Raw genomic sequence first — 19,669 nt, 5'->3', positions numbered from 1 at the left:
TCTGTGAAGAAAAAAATCAGAGTTAATGTTTCTGGTCTGGTGACCCTTTCTCAGAACTGTCCCGAGGAAGGGTCACCGGACCCGAAACGTTAACTTTCGTTTGTGACAACTTTCTTCTCTGACTAACTCTATACCATTGTCTAAAGTTCTCAGTTCGAACTGTTCTCAGTGACTAAATAAGCCCCACTCTTTCTCGGCAGCAAAAGTTTATCAAATTGATTCCTGGAATGGTAGGACTGCTGTTTGAGAAGAGATTGAGGCAGTTAGTATTGTATCCACTGGAGTTTAGAAGAATGAATGGGTGGGGAGATCTCAGAGAAACCTATAAAATTCTAACAGGACTAAACAGGTTAGACACAGGAAGGATGTTCCCAGTGACAGGGGGAGTGCAGGGCCAGGAGTCACAGCCTAAGGTTACAAGGTAGAACATTTCTTCACCCAGAGAGTGGTGAGCCTGTAGAATTCACTACAGTGGAAGGTAGTCAAGGCCAAAACATTGAATATTTTCAAGAAGGAGGTAGATACAGCTGTTGTGGCTAAAGGGATCAAGGAATCGAGGGATATGGGGGGAGGGCAGGATTAAGGTATTGAGCTTAATGATCAACCATGATTATCATGAATGGTGGAGCAGGCTCACTGGGTTGAATGGCCTAATTTTGCTCCTATTTTTATGTTTCTAGGCAATATTGAATGTAACTAATAATTTGGAACCACCTAACGTAGCAACCCCTGGAATGGTCTGTTCCATTATAATAGGCTAGCACAAATGATTGTCTTTTGGGCGAGTTGTTGTCTTGGGATTTCCTCCTCTTGCAATTTCTCTCTGCCTTTGATATGTAATTGCTTTTGCAGAAGGCCCATCAACTTTATTGATTGTGCCAGATGCAACAATCCTGGTTGAGCTTTTCGCGGAATGTTAAGTCAATACTAAACTAATGAGCAAAACATTCAGAGTGCCTTTGTAGCTCTTCAGTCGACCACCATGAGAATGCACCCTGGAATCAAGGTCACTATTCAAGATTTGCTTTGGTATGAGAGTGTCAGGCATTGTAGTTATGTGACAAGACCAGCTTAGTTGTGACTATCTCGCTGTGTTGTGCCAGCTTGCATGTACACCTTGCTGTCAGGTATTTTGTTCTGCCATCTGATCTTCAGCAGCTTCCATTGATAACTCAAGTGAAAGTGGTTGCACTTCTTGAGATGACAGTGAAACACAGTCCGGGTGTCCCATGTATGGAGCAGGAAAGGAAGGACCATTGCCCTATAGACTTTCACGTGGTAGAATTGACACAAAATTGGTGGGAAGGCAAGTGGTGAGGATGCGTAACAAGTCTGCAGAAGGATAGAGGCAGGTTAAACAAGTGGGAAGTATCTTGAGAGATGAAATATAATGTAGGAAATGTGAGGTTAAACATTTTGGCAGGAACAGTAGAGGAGCAGAATATTATTTAAATGGAGAAAAACTGCAGAAAGCTACAGAACAGTGGGTTTGGAAGCCCTTCATCCATCAATCACAAAAACCTAGCATCCAAATTCAACTGGTAACGGGGAAGGCAAATTGAATGTTGGCCTTTATTTCAAAGAGAGTGGAGTATAAAAGTAGGGAGACATTGCGAAAACTATACAAGGCACTAGTTAGCCCACAGGCTGGAATACAGTAACAGATTTGGACCCCTTATGTAAGGAAAGATATTGTGGTATTGGACGTAGTCCAGAGAAGGTTCACAAGGTATTGAGGGTCTGTCTGATGAGGAGAGATTCTGTAGGTTGGGCCTGTATTCAATGGAATTTAGAAGAATGACGGGTGACCTTATTGAAACATACAAAATCCTTACAGGACTTGACAGGATAGATGTGTCCCCTTGAGAGTCTGGGATGAGAGAACATAATCTCAGAATAAGGGTCACATATTTAATACAAAGACAAGGAGGAGTTTTGTCTCTGAGGCTAATGAATATGTGGAATTCTTTACTGCAAAATGTTATCGAGGCTGGGTCATAGACTGATTTTTACATCAGTAGGGGAATTATGGGTTATAGGGAAAAGGCAGGAAAATTGAGTTGAGGGTTATTAGATCAGCCATGATCTCTTAATAGCAGAGGCTATTCAGGCTGACTGGTCTAGTTCTGCTCCTGTATCAGATTGTCATATAGACAGACTTCCTCCTCTTTAGTCCCATTCTGATGTTCAGAATTTTCCAATTCACTCAGTTAGACAATCCTTGCATTGTGTCTCTTCGTCAATGTAGAAAGCTAGGAGAGTGCTCTATGTCAAAGAGTAGAGACAAGACAAGACAGGAGAATAATGACATGGGAAATTGGGGTCAGAGAATGTAAGAAGGGGAAGAGGTGTTTCCATTTCAAGTTTCCATTGGACTGGAAAATATAAACACCCCATTCAAGAAGAAAAGGAGCCACGAAACTGTAGGACCTTTGTTTGACATCTGTCCTCGGAAAGATGTTAATAGTCGCATTTGGTCCATATCCCTCTAAACCTTTCCCATCCATGTACCTACCCAAATATTTTTTTAAATGTTGCTATTGTACCTGCCTCAACCACTTTCTCTGGCAGCCCATTGCATGAAGAAGTTGTCCCTCAGGTCCTCCTTAAATCTATCCCCTCTTTTCTTAAAGCTATGCCCTCTAGTTTTCAATTCCCCACTCCTGGGAAGAAGATTATAAGTGTTCATCCTATCTATGCCCCTCATGATTTTATACACCTCAATAAAGTCACCCCTCATTCTCCTACGTTCCAAGGAATAAAGTCCTATCCTAGCCAACCTCTCCCTATAACTCAGGCCTCCTAGATCTGGCAACATCCTCATAAATCTTCTTTGCACACTTTCCAGTTTAACTATGTCTTTCCTGTAACAGGGTGACTAAAACTGTACACAGTACTCCAAGTACGGCCTCGCCAATGACTTATACATCTGTAACATAACGTCCCAATTCCTATACTCAGTGCTTTGACCAATGAAGGCCAGCGTGCTAAATATCTTCATCACCACCCTGTCTACCCGTGACACCGCTTTCAATGAACTAAGTACTTGTACTCCTAGGTCCCTCTGTTCCACGGCACTCGCCCGGACCTTACCATTAATGGAAAGTCGAACCAAGATAGGACTTATACAAAGTACAACATCTCACACTTCTCTGTATTGAATTGCATTTGCCAGTCCTCGGCACAGTTCCCCATCTGATCAAGATCGCTCTGTAATTTTTGATAATCTTCCCCGGTATCAACGATACCTCCTGAGGTTTTTACCGTCCACAAGCTTACTAATCATGCCTTGTACGTTCACATCCGGATCGTTTATGTAAATAACAAATAACAAAGATCCCAGCACTGACCCCTGTGGCACACCTCCAGTCCGAGAAACAACCTTCAACCATCACCAGCTGCTTCCTACCATCAAGCTAATTTTAAATCCAATTCGCTCGCTCTCCCTGGATCCCATGCAACCTAACCTTCACTTCTAGCCTGCCGTGTGGGACCTTGTCAAAGGCCTCACTAAAGTCCATATAGACAACGTCCGCTGCCCGACCCTTATTTATCCTCTTGGTTATCTCTTTGAAAAACTCTAAAAGATGTGTCAGACGTCACTTTCCGCACACAAATCCATGCTGACTATCTCTAATCAGACTTTGACTATTCAAATATAGTAGGAACTGCAGATACTGGAGAATCTGAGATAACAAGGTGTAGAGCTGGATGAACACAGCAGGCCAAGCAGCATCAGAGGAGCAGGAAGGCTGATGTTTCAGGCCTAGACCCTTCTTCAGAAATGGGGGAGGGGAAGGGGGTTCTGAAATAAATAGGGAGAGAGGGGGAGGCGGATAGAAGATGGATAGAGGAGAAGATAGGTGGAGAGGAGACAGACCGGTGTAGGGGCAGGTGTAGCACTTCCTGCGGTTGCAGGGAAAAGTGCCGGGTGAGGTGGGGCTGGAGGGGAGTGTGGAGCGGACAAGCCCGCCCGTACACCTCCCCCCTCACCCCCATCCCAGGACCCAAGAAGACTTTCCACATCAAGCAGATGTTCACCTGCACATCTGCTAATGTGGTATACTGCATCCGCTGTTCCCGTTGTGGCCTCCTCTACATCGGGGAAACCAAGCGGAGGCTTGGGGACCACTTTGCAGAACACCTACGCTCAGTTCTCACTAAACAACTACACCTCCCTGTCGCGAACCATTTCAACTCCCCCTCCCATTCCGCAGACGACATGTCCATCCTGGGCCTCCTGCAGTGCCACAACAATGCTACCCGAAGGTTACAGGAACAGCAACTCATTCTGCTTGGGAACCCTGCAGCCCAATGGTATCAATGTGGACTTCACAAGCTTCAAAATCTCCCCTCCCCCTACCGCATCCCAAAACCAGCCTAGCTCGTCCCCGCCTCCCTAACCTGTCCTTCCTCCCACCTATCCCCTCTTCCCACCTCAAGCCCCACCCCCATCTCCTACCTACTAACCTCATCCCGCCCCCTTGACCTGTCCGTCCTCCCTGGACTGACCTATCTCCTCCCTACCTCCCCACCTACACTCACCTTTACTGGCTCCACCCCGCCTCTTTGATTTGTCTGTCTCCTCTATCCATCTTCTATCCGCCTCCCCCTCTCTCCCTATTTATTTCAGAACCCCCTTCCCCTCCCCCATTTCTGAAGAAGGGTCTAGGCCCGAAACGTCAGTCTTCCTGCTCCTCTGATGCTGCTTGGCCTGTTGTGTTCATCCAGCTCTACAGCTTGACTATTCAAATGTTGGTTGATCCTGTCTCTCAATATCCTCTTCAATAACTTGTCTACCACTGATGTCAGGCTCACTGGCCTGTACTTCTCTGGCTCATCTTTGCTACCTTTCTTAAACAATGGAATAACATTAGCCACCCTCCAGTCTTCCAGACTTCACCAGTCAGTTAAGATAAAGCAAAATCGCTGCAAAGGCGTCTGCAATTTCTTCCCTAACCTCCCACAATGTCCAAGGATGGACTTAATCAGGCCCAGGGGTTTTATCCACCTTAATGCGATCTAAGGCTGCAAATACCTCCTCGATGGTAACATCTATGCAGTCTAAAACATCCCCACTTGTTTCCCTTATTTCCTTATCATCTGTGTTAGAATTCATTAGTAAAGAGATTGCATCTGTGCAGTTACGTAAGTTACATAAGAACTAGGAGTAGGCCGTCCAGCCCTTCGAGCCTGCTCCGCCATTCAATAAGATCATGGCTGATCTTTTTGTGGACTCAGACCCACTTACCCACGTTCCCCGTATCCCTTAATTCCTTTATTGTTCAAAAAAAATCTACCTTATCTTTAAAAATGTTTACTGAAGTAGCGTCAACTACTTCACTGGGCAAGGAATTCCATAGATTAACAACCCTCTGGGTGAAGAAGTTCCTTCTCAATTCAGTCCTAAATCTGCTCCCTCTAATCTTGAGGCTATGCCCTCTTGTCCTAGCTTCACCTGCCAGTGGAAACATCCTCTTTACTTCTATCTTATCTATTCCCTTCATAATTTTGTATGTTTCTAAAAGATCCCCCCCCTCAATCTTCTGAATTCCAATGAATATAATCCCAATCTACTCAGTCTCTCCTCATAAACCAACCCCCTCAACTCTGGAATCAACCTAGTGAACCTCCTTTGCACCCCCTCCAGTGCCAGTACATCCTTTCTCAAGTAAGGAGACCAAAACTGCACACAGTACTCCAGGTGTGGCCTCACCAGCACCTTGTACAGCTGCAACATAACCTCTCTGCTTTTAATCTCAATCCCTTTAGCAATGAAGGACAAAATTCCATTTGCCTTCCTAATTACTTGTTGTACCTGCAGACCTACCTTCTGTGATTCATGCACAAGGACACCCAGGTCCCTCTGCATAGCAGCATGCTGCAACTTTTTACCATTCAAGTAATAATCCTTTTTACTATTACTCCTACCAAAATGTATGACTTCACATTTATTTACGTTGTATTCCATCTGCCAGACCTTTGCCCACTCACTCAATGTATCTATGTTCCTCTGCAAAGTTTCACAATCCGCTGCACACTTTGCTCTGCCACTCATCTTAGTGTCATCTGCAAACTTTGACACCCTACACGTGGTCCCCAACTCCAAATCATCTATATAAATTATAAATAATTGCAGTCCCAACACCGATCCCTGAGGCACACCACTAGTCACTGACTGCCAGCTAGTATAGCACTCACTTATCCCCACATTTTGCTTCCTGTTAGTCAACCAATCCTCTATCCATGCTAATACTTTACCCTTAACGCCATGCATCCTTATCTTATGCAGTAGCCTCTTGTGCGGCACCTTGTCGAAGGCCTTTTGGAAATCTAGGTACACCACATCCACTGGGTCCCCATTGTCCACCTTGCTCGTAATGTCTTCATAGAATTCCAAAAGATTTGTCAAGCATGACCTGCCCTCCATGAACCCATGCTGGTCTGCCCAATGGGACAATTTCTATCAAGATGCCTTGCTATTTCTTCCTTGATAATAGACTCGAGCATCTTCCCCACTACAGAGGTTAAGCTAACCGGTCTATAATTCCCCATCTTTTGTCTACTTCCCTTTTTAAACAGTGGCATCACATTTGCTGTTTTCCAATCTGCTGGGACTGCCCCAGAGTCCAGCGAATTTTGGAAAATTACCGCCAGTGCACCTGCTATTTCTCCCTCCATCTCTTTTAGTACCCTGGGATGCATTCCATCAGGGCCAGGAGACTTATCAATCCTTAGCTCCATTAGCTTGCCCAACCTAGCTCTTCTGTAATAATGATGGTTTTCAGGTCCTCACCTACCTTCGTCTCTTTGTCAATTACTGGCATGTTATTAGTGTCCTCCACTGTGAAGACCGATACAAAATACCTGTTCAATGCCTCGGCCATTTCATCACATCCCATAACTAAATTCCCCTTCTCATCCTCTAAAGGGCCAACGTTTACTTTAGCCACTGTTTTTCGTTTTATATATTTATAGAAACTTTTGCTATCTGTCTTTATATTCTGTGCTAGTTTTTTCTCATGTTCTATCTTTCTTTTCTTTATAGCTCTTTTTGTGGCTTTCTGTTGACCTTTAAAGTTTTCCCAATCTTCTAGTTTCATGCTTTTTTGGCCACTTTGTATGCCTTCTCTTTCAATTTGATCGCCTCCCTTATTTCTTTCGACACCCATGGCACATTACCCCTTTTCTTACAGTCCTTCCTTTTCACTGGAATATACTTTTGCTGAGCACTTTGAAAAATTGCTTTGAAAGTCCTCCACTGCTCGTCAACTGTCCCACCATAAAATCTTTGTATCCAGTTTACTTTAGCCAAGTCCTCCCTCATTCTATTGTAGTTCCCCTTGTTCAAGCATAGGACCCTGGGTATTGGATTTTATCTTCACACTCTCCATCTGTATTCTAAATTCAACCATACTGTGATCACTCCTTCTAAGAGGATCCCTAACTATGAGGTCATTAATTATTCCTGTCTCATTACACAGGACCAGATCTAGGATAGCTTGCTCCCTCGTCGGTTCCATTACATACTGTTCAAGAAAACTATCACGGATATACTCAACGAATTCCTCCTCAAGGCTACCCTGACCGAGCTGGTTCAACCAATCTACATGTAGATTAAAATCCCCCATGATAATTGCCGTACCATTTTAACAGGCATTTCTTTGTTATTTCTTTGTTTATTGCCCGCCCCAAATAAATGTTATTATTTGGTGGCCTATAGACTACACCTATCAGTGACTTTTTCCTCTTAGAATTTCTAATTTCCACCCAAATAGATTCAACCTCATTTTCCATAGAACCTATATCATCTCTCAGCACCGCCCTGATGTCGTCCTTGAATATCAGAGCTACACCACCTCCCTTACCTTCCTGTCTGTCCTTCCGAATAGTCTGGTACCCTTTGGATATTTAACTCCCAGTCGTGACCATCCTGTAACCATGTCTCCGTAATGGCTACCAAATCATATTCATTCGCGATGATTTGTGCCGAAAAGCTCAAATAATCGGAAGAGTTAGAATGGCTGCATCAAAGGGAAATCATAAGTAACAATTTATTGACATTATTTGACAGAATAACATGCCTACAAGAGCAGGCCAGAAGCTGGGAATACTGCAGCAAGTAACTCACCTCCTGACTCCTCAAAGTCTGTCCACCATCTACAAGGCACAAGTCAGGAGTCTGATGGAATACTCCCCACTCGCCTGGATGAGTGCAGCCCCGACAACACTCAAGAAGCTTGACACCATCCAGGACAAACCAGCCCGCTTGATTGGCACTATATCCACAAGCATTCACTCCCTCCACCACCGACACTCAGTAGAAGCAGTGTGTACTATCTACAAGATGCACTGCAGAAATTCACCAAAGATCCACAGACAGTATCTTCCAAACCCACAGCCACTTCCATCTAGAAGGACAAGGGCATCAGCTGTATGGGAACACCACTACCTCCAAGTTCCCCTCCAAGTCACTCACCATCCTGACTTGGAAATATATCGCCGTTCCTTCACTGTTTCTGGGTCAGTCCTGGAATTCCCTCCCTAATTGTATTGTGGGTCAACCCACAGCAGGAGGACTGCAGTGGTTCAAAAAGGCAGCTCACCACCACCTTCTCAAGGACAACTAGGGATGGGCAATAAATGCTGGCCAGCCAGCAACGCCCACATCCCTCAAATGAAAAATAAAAAAAACATGCACTGTGGATAAAGGGAAGCTTCTGGACATGCTACGTTTGGATTTCAAGAAGGTATTTGATAAGATTGCAGCTCAGAGATCATTGCAGAAAATAAACGCTCCCAGTGTAAGGGATAAATTATTACCATGGCTGGCAAGAACAGTGCACATAAATGATCTTTGTCTGATTGGCAGGATGTGTTGTGTGGAGAAGAAAAGAAAACAGAATTACAGACCAGTTAGCCTTGCATTGGTAGTGCAGGAAGTGTCAAGATGTGATAACAGAACATTTGGAAAACGTTAGTGGGATTGGACCAAGCCAAATGGGTTAGTGAAAGACAAATCATGCTTCACAAATCTACTAGAGTTTTTCAAGGATGTTAAACTCGTACAAAAGGTAAGGAAGAACTAGTGGAAGGAGTATATTTGGATTTTTAGAAGGCATTTGAAAGGGTCCCTCAAAAGATTAGTGGTTAAAGTTAAAGCACAGGAGGGAGGAGATAAATTATTGGCGTGGATCAAAGATTGGTTAACAGACAGGAAACAGAGAATTGGAATATATGTGTGGCAGGCAGTGGCATGGGGTTTGGGCCCCAGTTATTCATGTTCTATATAAATGACTTGACTGAGGGAACCAGAAGTTGAGAGTGGGTGAGTGATACAGCTTGAGACTTGGTGGGAGTTGGGTTAAAGTGAGTGTGAGGTATTTGGAGAGAAGGTGGAGGCAATTTTCCTGACAGAGTACAGAATTGACCTTATTCCCAAACTGCTGGGCATTCCTCCAGAGATAACAAGGTGTAGAGCTGGATGAACACAGCAGGCCAAGCAGCATCATAGGAGCAGGAAGGCTGACGTTTCGGGCCTAGACCCTTCATCAGAAAGGTCATTCCTCCAGGCGGCTGTGACTGCAATGAGCTGGGTGGCACCCTTAGCCCAGGCTTGCTTGATCCAGTGCTGAGGCCTCTTCTCCTGATCCTGGGGGAAGAAGATATCCCAGCTCTACACCACCCCATCCAGCAGGACCACCAGGACTCTGCCTGCAAAGCAGAGCACCAAATTTTCCTTGGTTTCATGTCTGGGGTAAATGCCAGGAAATGGCTGGGCTCCTACAGGCTGACAGTGTTTGTTCAGGTGTACAACAGCCTTTTAAAGATGGCATGTGTGCCAGTCAATTCGATGATCTCCCAGTCATAGTGTGTTGCCCCCAGAATGGGGTTAGAATTGGATGGGGAGAGGGTAGCAAGTTAACAAGATGAGTTTGATAAGATATAGTGCAAACCATCCAAAACATTCAATGCAACTTGCACTTTGCCAAAATAATGTAAATTTCAGCTCTTAGGAATGCTCTGCCTCAGAAAGCAGTGAAAGAGTGTCATTTAATAATAAAGAGAGAAGTGGATAGAATCTTGACAGACAGGGGAATCAAGAGTTATTGGTGTAGGTGAAATGTGGAATTTGAAACAGAGATCAGCCATAATCTTGAATGGTGGACCAGGCTCAAGGGGCTAAATGGTCCACTTCTGCTACTAATTTGTATGCAGTGCTCCCGCTGATTTGTGTATTCAGTGTCCAGATGGCTGAGGTCCATATACAGCAGTGATTTCCAAAACAGCCAATTGCATGTGCTGCCAAACTAAGTATAATTGTCACTATTGACCACTTCTGGTCTTAGGCTTTGCTAGAGCAGGCAGGAACATTACTTCTGTTTTCTTTGCATTGATTGAAAGCCCAAGTATTTGTATGCTTTGGAGAACAGGTCCTTGCTACATGGATGTCCAGCTCTGAACCAACCGCTAATGCACAGTCATCGGCAAACAGACAATCGTGAGGTATGCTGTTAGAGATCTTGCCCTTTACCTTGGGATTCTAAGATGCAACACCTTCCCATGCAGTTAATATCTGCTGTTTTGATGTTAGCATGGTATTTATCAGCATCATGCTGTTTGATATGTTGAAGAAGGTTAGGCTAGCACGTACCTATTCTTTGTTAACCCTCCCACACTGTTAGAAATAATGAACATAGTCAAACGCTTATTGTCAAAGCTCTAAAAGCTGTTGCCACCCGAGCTGGGTCAAGATCATCACTGAAATCTTTCAGTCTATGTAGAAGTAAGGAAACATCCCACAAGTGTACAAAGATGCCTGCATTGTTCACCTGAAGAGCAGAGATAAGCTTGCCAAATTTAGAACAAACTGGCGGGAATGTCATTCCTCTCCATTGCCAGCAAAATCTTCACCAGAATTGTTCTGGAACACTTAGTGCAACATGTTGAGCAGGATCTGCTGCCAAAGAATTGTGGTGGGTTCAGGAAAAAGTCAATGGTTCATATATACATCATTTTTGGTTAAAATTCTCCAGCACAACAGAACACTGACCTGACCAAGACTTGAACACAGTCAGCTGTGAAATGCTTTTGGAAGATAATGGAGAAGTTGGTGGCCTTGAGAAATCCATTGTAATGTTTTGATAGTCCCACAATGATCAACTCAAGTATGCCTTGGATAATAGTGAAAATCCAGCCCATGCCAGTAAGTCTAGGCACCCTGTAACATTTGCTTACATTTTACAAATTGGCATGGAGTCTCTGAAAGACAGACACAGTTGGACTTTTGTCCATTTTCAACTTTAGCAGTTGTGGCTTTCTAAGTGTACAGTTTAACAAAAATTAAATAGGGAGCAGCTGCTTCCCTAGGACCGTTCTCTATCAATCGCTAAAGTTAGTAGCTTTCAAAGATTGTAGCCATCAGCTAAAATGCAACCGAATGCAATTCTATCATGAAGGTCGCAAACCTTAGGTAAATTAGGTAAATTTTCATCCATTTCCAAGGGAAAGCTATATTGCCAAGGAGTTCCAGCTTACAAGTTAAAATGAGTGCATCTCCCTGCAATGAATGAACCTAACAAGCTTTTCCAGACCCTCTTTCTTTTGAGTGAGTTCAGTATGTTCCTAAAGTTGCTGACTTTTGTAATATGGTAGTGTTTATGGTATCAAAAGCCCTCTGGTGCCTCACCTATATTATCATTCTACGTGGGAACTTTGACCATTGAGCTCAGTGGACATGAAGCCAGATTTTCACAACCTCTGTTTTGATCCAGACAGAGGCAGGTGGACTGTAAAAGACGGTAGGCAGGATCCAATTCTGTGATGCCTGCTCCATTGCCATTTGTAGCAGTCTTTGCTGGCACTGGACAGCATTATTAATATACAGTTTACACACACTCCTGCCCTTGCTTGGTGGTGATCTAACTCCACAACTCCCACTCAAGTGGTGAGTACATTGGTCATTCTAGCAGCTCAGCAAAGTATTTATAGAGAGGCTAACTGGCAACTGTCAATAAATGCAGGCAGAACAGATGGCCATAGATCTGTTTTTCCAGGGGGTAACCTAAATGCTTGGCTGAACTCCAAGTTCAGGACACACAGTATTGACAAAGCTGCAGAGGGGCTTGCAAGCTTTGTTTGATTGACAGCTGTGTTATGTTGCAATGAGTTCATCTTTCTTTGTGGTTTTTCAATGCCTTTTTAGTGTTGCCACAAGCTTTAAAGGTATGAAGCGAATGAAAACTTCTGGCATTGATAGAATGAATGGCTGTGGCTGATGGACAGTTTTTAAGAGGTTTTAAACTCCGATTTCAAACTATATTTTTAATGTCTCTGTCTATAATGACAATTTTAGCTTCATTTCAAAGACCTGCTAATGGCTTATTGGCTGTGTTTGTAGTGGGGATTGCATAGGTGTATTTAAAGAATGGAGGGGAGTGGCATATGAGAAGACACCATCCCATACCCCCACCTGTCCATAACAAAAGTATAGAAGACAGTTTTGGACACTGGTTTACAGAATCGAGTCCCGTCTCTTTTAGGAATGTTCCAATGTTTGGTGTTTGAGATGTTGCAGCTGAACCTCATTTTTCCTTTACTTAGTCCAGTTATATCTTAAACCAGAGAAAGCCGAATCATTTCCCCCAACTTTCAAAGGCACCACCATTGCTAACTCTCCCATCATCAGTACAAACAGGACCATCATTAATGACCAGCGTCAAAACAGGCCTTTAATAGCAATACAAATTCTGTATCAATACTATGGCTGTAAGCACAAGACAGAGGTTGGGTATTCGGTAGCAAATAGATTATCTCTTCTGTACAACATCAAGTTCCTGTGAGACTTTGATTAAACAGCCACCATTCTCTTAGAATGATGCTACTCCAATGATGTTCAAAACAAAAACTAAGACGTGAACATATTCTATCCAATATCAGCACAAGTACTACACAGCTCTTCAAAGAGAAGGCAAAGGATGTAGACCGTTGAGTCACAGACTCTGAAATCTAATTCAGGATATGCCTGTTCCTGCTTTTAAGTGATTAATGCATTTGTTCCAGAGGTGCTTCAAATAGAAATAGTTCTATAATGCACTAGGATTTCTGCTGCAAAATAAATTGCTCCATTTACATTGGAGGGTGATTCTCACAGTGGCACTTTCAGTGAAGAAACAATGACATTTATGTAATCTGATTTTGGATGAACATCGTTTTTCCCGTCTTGAGAACCTTAACAACCGTGAGAACAGTCTGGGAAAGCGAGTTGAATATTTTTCACCTCTGCTGCTACTTTGTGGTAATTTCTGATCTGCTGTCTTTCAAGGTTCCTGAATGAATCTTGGCATGTCTACAACCATAGCACACTATGGTTTAGAATCATTGAACCCCTACAGTGTGAAAGCAGACCATTTGGCCCATCGAGTCCACACTGATCCTCCAAAGAGCATTCCCGTAGCACTACATTTCCTATGGCTAATCCACTCGACCTACACATTCCTGGACACGATCGGTCAATTTAACATGGCCAATCCACCTAACCTGCACATCTTTGGACTGTGGGAGGAAACCGGAGCACCTGGAAGAATCCACGCAGACACAGGGAAAACATACAAATTCCAAACACAGTTGCCCAAGGATCGAATCAACCCCAGGTCTCTGGCACTGTGAGGCAGCAGTGCTAACCACTGAGCCACTGTGCTGCCCATTGATGTCTAGTGAAACTGGGATTGTCACCAGCTGCAGCCTTGTAAGGAATGAAAAGGATAATATGACCTTGTTGAGAGGGTGAAGATGTTGATTGATGATTGCTCAGTGTTCAAGGCCACTATTCATGACTCCTGAAGCTGGAGCAGTTTATATCCAGGTGCAGCAAGACATCATCAGCATTCAGGCTTGTTCTGATAATTGATAATCACATTCACACCACACAAATGCTAGGCAATGAGTATCTCCAACACAAGAAAATCCACCATTGTCCCTCAGTGGCATTACCATCACTGACACCCCAATATCAATACCTTGAGGCTTACAGTTGGTGAGAAACTTAACTAGACTATCCATATAAATACTATTGCTGCAAGAGCACATCAGGGCCTGTGAGTTCTGCAGCCAGTGACCCACCTTCTGCCTCCCCAGTGCTTGTTCTCCACCTGCAAGGCACCAAGTCAGGAGTGTGATGGGATACTCTCCACTTTCCTGGATGGGTGCAGCTGCAACAACATACAAGAAGCTCAACACCATCCAAGCATCCTGACTTGGAACTAAAATGCTGCTCCTTCATTGTCACTGGATTAGAATCCTGGAACTCCCTACCTAGCGGCGCTGTTTATGTGCCTACGCCACACAGACTGCAGTGGTTCCAGGAGACAGCTCACCACTACCTTCTCAAGGCAGATACAAATAGGTTTTGATAGAGTAGATGAGTGGTGAGTGGATTAATAGACAAAAATTATGGATTCAAAATAATGAAAAATAATCTAAGAGGACATGAGAATTTTCTTTCAGTGAGTTGTCAGGGATTTGAATGCTCTTCTTGAAAGGATCATGCAAACTGGTTCCTGGAATAAATGCTGACCTAGCCAGCAATATCCACATCCTGTGAATGAATTATGCAAGGAAATATATACTGCCCAGATGTTTCAAGATGGTTTTAATGTAGGAAGAATTATTCAAATTAGATATTTTATTAAATCCGCTGGAACTATTCACTTGCAGTTCATTCTGTTTTTCCTTTTTGCAGATTTTGCCCAATTTAAAGCTGATTCCTTGAGTTATTTTAAAGGGAGTTGGTATGATACTTCTCAGATGAGGAATAAACAGAAAAAAGTGAGGATTCGGACTAAACACAACTGCTCATTTATAGAGCTGGTACATGTACATGGACCAAATTGCTTATTTCTATTTTTTTTTTTTGCTGAAACAGAAATCAAACTCCCACTGTTGGCATTATTCTGATTAAACACACTAACCATTTTGTTGATTGAGCTAAACAGACCCTAAGTGAAATATTATTCTTTGGCATAGAGTATACACAACAGTGACTCAGACAGCCTACTCTTCATCCCTCTATGTTGTGTACATGTGTGAGGTAATCTATAAATTTACAGAAATGTGCTATATAGCATTCACATTGCTATGCCGTAGCAAGGATATCCCAGCATGGTGTGACTGCAGAAAGGCATCACACTAATAGGTAAAAGTATAGGTTCCCACAAGCACTAAGATAATCAAATAAATGTGACCAAAATTCCTCTGTTCTCTCATCTACCTCAGAAGGTAAATGAGTTGTTTGTTTAAACTCCCATCCAAGTGACTGCACCTCAACCAGTATTCCTATTACAAGAATATGGGTTCAAATCTTACCATATCTATTGAAGCAATGTTTTCTGAATTAAAAATGAAGTTGCTACAACTGAGCACAAAGCATTGTACAGCAAATAGCACTGTAGAATCACTGGTTTTGTAGAAGTGGATAAAATGAGAATGATGACCTTCAAAGTTGTGTTCAGTGTAAAGCTGTTGCCACTTGGTAAGAAGGTCTAGAGCTCAAATCTGACCCTGTCACAGTAATGTCATCAAGCCTTTCATTAAAATATAGCTTTTCTATTGCATTGCCCTTTCCCATCAATTTTCTGTGATAGTCAAGTCCCAGTGCTGTTTAAACTTGTATCAAATAAAATTGCTGCTCTTCATGCTTCAGCGATCTTAGATACACTGTGAAAGGGTTTACTTTGGCACAAGTATAAGATTTAGGGCCAGGCTGTAAGGTGGATCTATGCCAATGATGGAGCCTTGATTATAGGAGGGCAGAGGTCTTACCTTCACTGATTAGCTCCTCCTTAGAGTAAACATTTCTGTAAACTGTAAAGTTTAAACTTGGTTGTGCCTCTCTTTCCTGAGAGTCAGAAAGTGATAAGTTTAAGTTCACATTAGGACTTGAGATCACATTATTATTCTGAGTATGCATTGCGTAACTAGAATGCATTCCCTCAGATGATATGTTAAACCTAAGTGTTATCTACCTTTCCAAGTGGATGCCCAAATGAATTCTCCAACATTTTGGCTGATGTCTATTATTGAAAAAACACCAGCAAAGACAGTTAAACTGATTAGTTTACTTAATTTTGTGAGTGCTGATATCTAATTCTGTTAAAAGAATGCCAGGTGCCTTGGAATTAAAGGTGACAAGACAAACAAGTGTTATGCACAAAGAGGCCTAGGGTTATGTCCCACCTGCTCGAGAGGTGTGTTAAAACATCTCTAACAATTAGAGAATATCTAGTAAAAAGTACATGGCTGTTATGACGTAGTGGTAGTGTCCCTATCTTGGAACAAGAAGGCCTGGGTTCAAGTCCCACCTGCACCAGAAGTATGTCATCTGAGCAGGTTATTTAAAAATATCTATTCGAAAGTATACGACTCTTGTGGCACAGTGACAGTAACCCTACCTCTCGGCCAGAATGCCTGGGTTCGAGTCTCACCCATGCTGGATGTAAAGGAGAGTTATCCAGGAGGTGGCTGTATTATGTGGTGGAGATGTTGTAGGGCGTGGTTGGTTGAAATAAAACTCTTTGAGAATGTGTATGCCCGGACTCCATATGAAAGCATTTATCTAGTAGGTTATAATCCTAAATACATTTCAAAAGGTATCATTTTCATTGGAGTGCCTTTGCATGCCTTGAGAATGGGAATGACACTCTATAAGTACACATTTTGTTCTTTTGTCTTTACTAACCCATTTATTTGAGGATCTGATAAGAAAAGAATGAATGTCTGAAATATCGAAGAAGCTTGCATCTCGTATGAGACTTGAACCATGTTGAAGAGAAATATCCATGGTACAAGCTCTTGGTGTGACATGATTGATACAGGAAGGCATGACCTACTGGCTGGGAATATGGAATCATATTCGTATATTCAGGGCTCGGGGCTTAGCTTAGCTTGTTTACAACTGCAGTGGGTTTGGATCTTTAAAAGGTTTGATTAGGCAGATGATGGCAGTACGCCCGTTTTTCATGAGCTGTCTTGCTGACCATATCATTCAGAGGGTGCCTGCTATTCTTTTTTAATTCACTTGTAACATGGGCGACACTGGCAGAGCCAGCATTTATTGTCCATCCCTAGTTACCTTGAGAAGGTAATGGTGAGATGCCGCCTTAAACTGCTGCAGTCCACCTGCAGTAGGTAGAGGCACAATTTGTATTGAGAGTTCAAATTGTTTAGTATTAGTCTCTTTGTGGTTTTAAACCATAATTAAAAGTCAGTTTGAAAATGGGAGGTGACATTGATCAAGTCAATGCACAAACCTATTGCAGATGGAGTTCAAACATATATACATTCGTAAAGTCGGATCAGTGGCAGATATATTGTGATCTCTCTTAGTATTGAGAAGCTAGGGGATGTGAAGTGGTTGAGCAGGTACCCATATACACATCTCACCAAAATTTAGCATGTAAATTAGAAAACACAATAAAAAAACCTTATAGGTAAGTGCTTGTTTTTTTTAAAATTGGAAATAGCAATTGTGTTCCTGCAATTTAAGATAAGTCCATGATTTACTAATAAAAGCAACATTGTCCATTTATAGACCCATCTGAAAATGAAGTGTGCCATGATTCAATGGAGTTACTGATGTTTCCCATACCATCCAACACCACAGCCTCAATTTTACAAGGTTGCTCACTATTTTCCAGGACAAAGTGATCAAGTACCATTACCAGTGTGAAAATGTTTCTGTGTTGTAGTGTGAAAGATGTATTTGTGTCCATTTTTAAGTAAATGTCTTTTTACATGGTCTTAGAAAAGTTTGATAAAGAAGCCATTGTTCAAGCCCTAACTGTGTTACCATATAATCTGTCGCTGATTCACGACCAACATCTGTCAGGATGAATTTTGCTGATTCTTTATTTTGAAACCAAGTTGACATGAAAATTTGCATCCACTCTACCAATTTTGATCTATGCTAAGCAGCTTGAATGAAATTCTACAAGTGTAAGTTGTTTGCTTTCAAATATTTACTATCCTGACTGGTTGTTCTGTGGCAAAGGAACAGAGGAGAGATGCTTAAACATCTCTTATTTAATTTGAATCAGCTTGATCACCCCGAACACAATCTCTGAGTGAGAAGGGGAAGGAGGAGGATCAAATCTGATTCTGGCCTTGGGAGAAGCAGACATTTATTTAAAATAAAAAAATAAGATTTCAGCATTTCCGCCCTTTGAGTAGTTATGATGTGGAGAAGGTATTTAAAGGGTTACAATAATTGCTTGTTCCTGTGTTAATGGTTTTACCATACATCTGCGTTTAATCTGACAGAAACTGATATGGTGGCAATTAATTTAAGTATTCACTCAGTTATAGACTGCCATCATCATTCCATTTTCAGAGCGTGTGCACAGGCTGTGTCTAAAATGAATAGCTTCCCTTACAAAATTAGTCAGCAATGTTAAAAGTATTTAACTACCTGTGAACAGAGATTTTGTGATTAGCCAACTGATCAAATAACTGTATAATAATTCTTTGGCACTGTTCTTTCAGAATTGAATAGCACTCTTTTAAGTATAAGAATTCCACAACCACACTTCTAATTTACAGCATCTATGCAGTTCTAATACTATTTGCAGTGCCGATTAATGTTCCATCTTCACGGTAAACCGCAAGACACCATTGAGCTGTCCATCATTACAAAAACAGTGAAAAGAATCCAGTAGCTATTTAGCATACTATTTATAGGAGCTTGCTTAGACTACTTATTTTGACATGTAATTAACTTTATCCTGAGATGACAGTTTCCCACAGTGCTTTGGAACTGGGCACTTCTTCGAGCACAGCCTCTATCATAATACAGTCGTGGTGACAGCTTTGTACATCAGAAGCCGTTCCTTATTTCTACAAGAGACGTGTGCTATTTATGTGAGCTATAACCACCCAAGATACTGATCGGCAAATAAACATGAGCTTTTCTGCTATGTACAGCTTTCCTGGTTCATAGTACGTTTGTGAATCTTTCTGCTTTGTACAGCGTATTGGGTTTTCCGGTAGACTTTCAGTCGCTTCTAATGTTGTACTTATGTTGTCTTGTTTCTTCCCTCCACAGAGTTGTTGGAACTGTGGACGCAAGGCCAGCGAAACCTGCAGCGGTTGCAATACAGCACGATACTGTGGTTCATTTTGCCAGCATAAGGACTGGGAAAAGCACCATCATGTGTGTGGACAAACCCTTCAAGCTCAGCAACAAGGTGAGGCAGCCACAGCCAGCTCATCTGTAACACCCGGCAGTGAGGCAGGAAGCCCTGTGGGGACACCACCAGCAACCACCTCCAGGTCAACCACCCCTGCCACTCCATCAACCATAGAAACAACCCCCCGCTAACAACACAAATTGTTCAGTCACAAGATGATGAAAAGGAAGAAACAAAAAGACTTACACTATCGAAGGAGAAAATAATCTGGGAGTAGTAGTGAGTTACGAAGGCCAATAACGGGTCATGCTTACTTACTATGAAAAAACAAAGATGTTATTTGTTCACCTTTTTCCTTGTTTGTAAAACTGCAGAGAAGGCAGAGAGCATTGCAAAAGTAGATTTGACCTCTTCCCTTGTTATTTTTCCAGTAGCTCGGATTAAAACTAGGTAACCTCATAAACAGATGCTTTATCAAACAGCAGACC

The 19,669-nt window shown here is 42.4% G+C and overlaps 1 protein-coding gene across 10 annotated transcripts in view; it reads left to right on the top strand.

Annotated features, from left to right (window-relative positions):
- The window catches only part of runx1t1 (RUNX1 partner transcriptional co-repressor 1), a 117,834-nt gene that overhangs the window by 82,246 nt on the left and 15,919 nt on the right, over positions 1 to 19,669 (top strand). For 8 of the 10 annotated variants that reach the window (XM_048595515.1, XM_048595517.1, XM_048595518.1 and 5 more), the window contains exon 11: positions 19,097 to 19,238. In XM_048595515.1, the coding sequence (XP_048451472.1) occupies positions 19,097 to 19,238 (142 nt within the window). Of the gene's footprint in view, positions 1 to 19,096 lie in introns of all 10 variants that reach the window. The other 2 variants (XM_048595519.1, XM_048595513.1) reach the window with 1 other exon arrangement.

Source organism: Rhincodon typus, chromosome 4 (genome assembly GCF_021869965.1).
Source record: "Rhincodon typus isolate 14 chromosome 4, sRhiTyp1.1, whole genome shotgun sequence".
NCBI lineage: Eukaryota > Metazoa > Chordata > Chondrichthyes > Orectolobiformes > Rhincodontidae > Rhincodon > Rhincodon typus.
Note: the sequence above shows the minus strand (reverse complement) of the source record. Positions and strands in the feature narration are given on the sequence as shown.